This window comes from Neopelma chrysocephalum, unplaced genomic scaffold (assembly GCF_003984885.1).
Source record: "Neopelma chrysocephalum unplaced genomic scaffold, ASM398488v2 Primary Assembly neopelma1_94256, whole genome shotgun sequence".
Classification (NCBI taxonomy): Eukaryota; Metazoa; Chordata; class Aves; order Passeriformes; family Pipridae; genus Neopelma; species Neopelma chrysocephalum.
This window is the reverse complement of record NW_020922964.1, coordinates 1-2,307: the sequence shown is the minus strand read 5'-3', so window position 1 is coordinate 2,307 and position 2,307 is coordinate 1. Positions and strand designations below refer to the sequence as shown.

The window sequence follows — 2,307 nt, the reverse complement described above, 5'->3', positions numbered from 1 at the left end:
CCCTTGGGCTCCGCGCCGGGCGGGACCCCCGCCCAAGGCAGCGCATCCCGGGCAGTCGCTGCAGCCCCCGGGACCCCCGGCGGCCGCCCCGAGCCCCGCTTTGAGCTGCGGGCGGTGCGGGACCCCCGGGGCCGGTCACCACCCGCCCCTCCGAGAGCCCCCGTGACCCCCCCCCCCCCCCCCCCCCCCCGGGGCCCCCCCGCCCCCTCCCCCCGGGGGGGGAACCCCCCCCGGTACCGCCCGGGGCCTTCCGGCATCGCCGCGGCCGGGCCGTGACTCACCGGGCCCGGGGGGGCCGTTTCCTGCCCGGCCGCGGATGGGGCGGGTGGAGGGGGGGGCGCGGAACCCTCCCCGCGGTGCCGGAGGGGTGGGGACCCCCTTTCTCGAGACCCCCTTCCACCGAGCCCTCCCCCCCCCTTTGCGGCCCCCCCCGGAACGAGCAGAGTTTGGGCCCGGCCGGGGGGGTTACGGGGCTGGGCGGGGTCCCCCCGGCGGGTCGGGGAAACCGAGGCACGGGGCAGGGAGGGGCCGTGCCCCCCTCGACCCCCCCGGGCTCACGGCCCCTCCGCCCGTGTCCCGCAGGTCAGCTTCCCGGATGTGGAGCGGGCGGAATGGCTGAACAAGGTGAGGCGTCCGTCTGTCCGTCCGGCCCCGCACCCTGTGCCGTCTGCGCAGCCCTCCCTCCGCCCCGCACATCCCTCCTGCATCCCGCCCGGCATCCCTCTAATCCCCGCTCCTGCATCCCTGCCTGCATCCCTCCATCCCTCCCTCCCTCCATCCTTCCTCCTTCCCCTAATCCTTCCCTTAATCCTTCCCTCCCTCCTGCATCCCTCCTTCCTCCATCCCTCCCTCCATCCCCACACCCTTCCACCCGTCTCTGCCTCTGTCCCCCCATTCCCGGTGTCCATCTCCCCATTCCCAGTGTCCATCCCCCCATTCCCGGTGTCCATCCCTCCATCCCGTGTCCGTCCCTCTGGCTGTGGCAGGTCCTGGCCCAGGCCTGGCCCTTTTTCGGGCAGTACATGGAGAAGCTGCTGGTGGAGAACGTGGCCCCCTCCATCCGCGCCTCCAACACCCACCTGCAGACCTTCACCTTCACCAAGGTGGACATGGGGGAGAAGGTAGGTCTGGGGTTGGGTTTGGGGGGCTCCCCCCGGTTCCCCCCAGGCTCTACCACTAACCTTTGCCCCCCCCCAGCCCCTCCGGGTCCTGGGGGTCCGGGCTCACCCCGGCACCCACAAGAAGCAGATCCTGCTGGACCTCAACATCAGGTGAGTGGTCGGAGCCACCCGTGTGGTGAAAGCACCAGGTCTCAGCCCCCTTCCTGGGGGTGGGGGGGGCCCGGGGGGTGTCGGGGTGAGGACCCCCCATGTCCTGTCCCCGCAGTTACGTGGGTGACGTCCAGATCGACGTGGAGGTGAAGAAGTTCTTCTGCAAGGCAGGGGTGAAGGGGATGCAGGTGAGGGGGGCCCTGGGGGGGCTGGCGGGAGGGGGTCACGGCCCTGGGGGGGGTCACGGCCCTGGGGGGGGGCCCACCTCCGCGCCCCCCCCCCCCCCCCAGCTCCACGGGATGCTGCGGATCATCCTGGAGCCCCTCCTGGGGGACGTGCCCATCGTGGGGGCCCTCACCATGTTCTTCATCCGGCGCCCGGTGAGTTTGGCCGCGTCCCCCCCAAAGGACCGGCAGCCCCAACCCCCCCCCAGGACAGGGCGGGGCTCCACAGCCCCCCCACCTGACCCCACCCCACCCCCCAGACCTTGGACATCAACTGGACGGGGATGACCAACCTGCTGGACATCCCAGGGCTCAGGTGAGCCCCAATCCCGCCGCGGGGGCTTCCCGGCCCCCCGGGCCCAGCTCCCCCCGGGCCCAGCTCCCCCCGGCCCCCCCGTGACCGTGCCCCCCCCAGCTCCATGTCGGACACGATGATCATGGACACCATCTCCTCCTACCTGGTGCTGCCCAACCGCCTCCTGGTGCCGCTGGTGCCCGACCTGCCCGAGGCTGCCCAGCTCCGCTGCCCCCTGCCCCGGGTAAGGGCTGCCCCGGGGGTCGGGGGGGGGACACCCGGGGGTCCTGCCCCCTCCCCCGACTGACCCCCCCCCCGCGGGGGGTGGTGCGGGTGCACCTCCAGGGCGCGCGGGACCTGCGCTGCAAGGACCGGTTCATGGGGGGGCTGGTGGAGGGCAAGTCGGACCCCTACGCCCTGCTGCGCGTGGGCACCCAGCTCTTCACCAGCCGCGTCATCGACGACGACCTCAACCCCACCTGGGACGAGGTCTACGAGGTGAGACACCCCCCCCCCC

The 2,307-nt window shown here is 73.3% G+C and overlaps 1 protein-coding gene across 1 annotated transcript; it reads left to right on the top strand.

Annotated features, from left to right (window-relative positions):
• Nucleotides 1-387: 387 nt before the first annotated feature.
• LOC113980457 (extended synaptotagmin-1-like) lies at nt 388-2,288 on the top strand (the record flags this gene model as incomplete). The annotated part of the gene is made up of 9 exons (XM_027707670.1): nt 388-445; nt 583-624; nt 987-1,121; nt 1,198-1,271; nt 1,387-1,459; nt 1,562-1,651; nt 1,756-1,811; nt 1,911-2,034; nt 2,112-2,288. Coding segments are annotated over exons 3-9 (693 nt in total), but the record flags the coding sequence as incomplete, so codon positions are not given.
• Between the last annotated feature and the right edge of the window lie 19 nt (nt 2,289-2,307).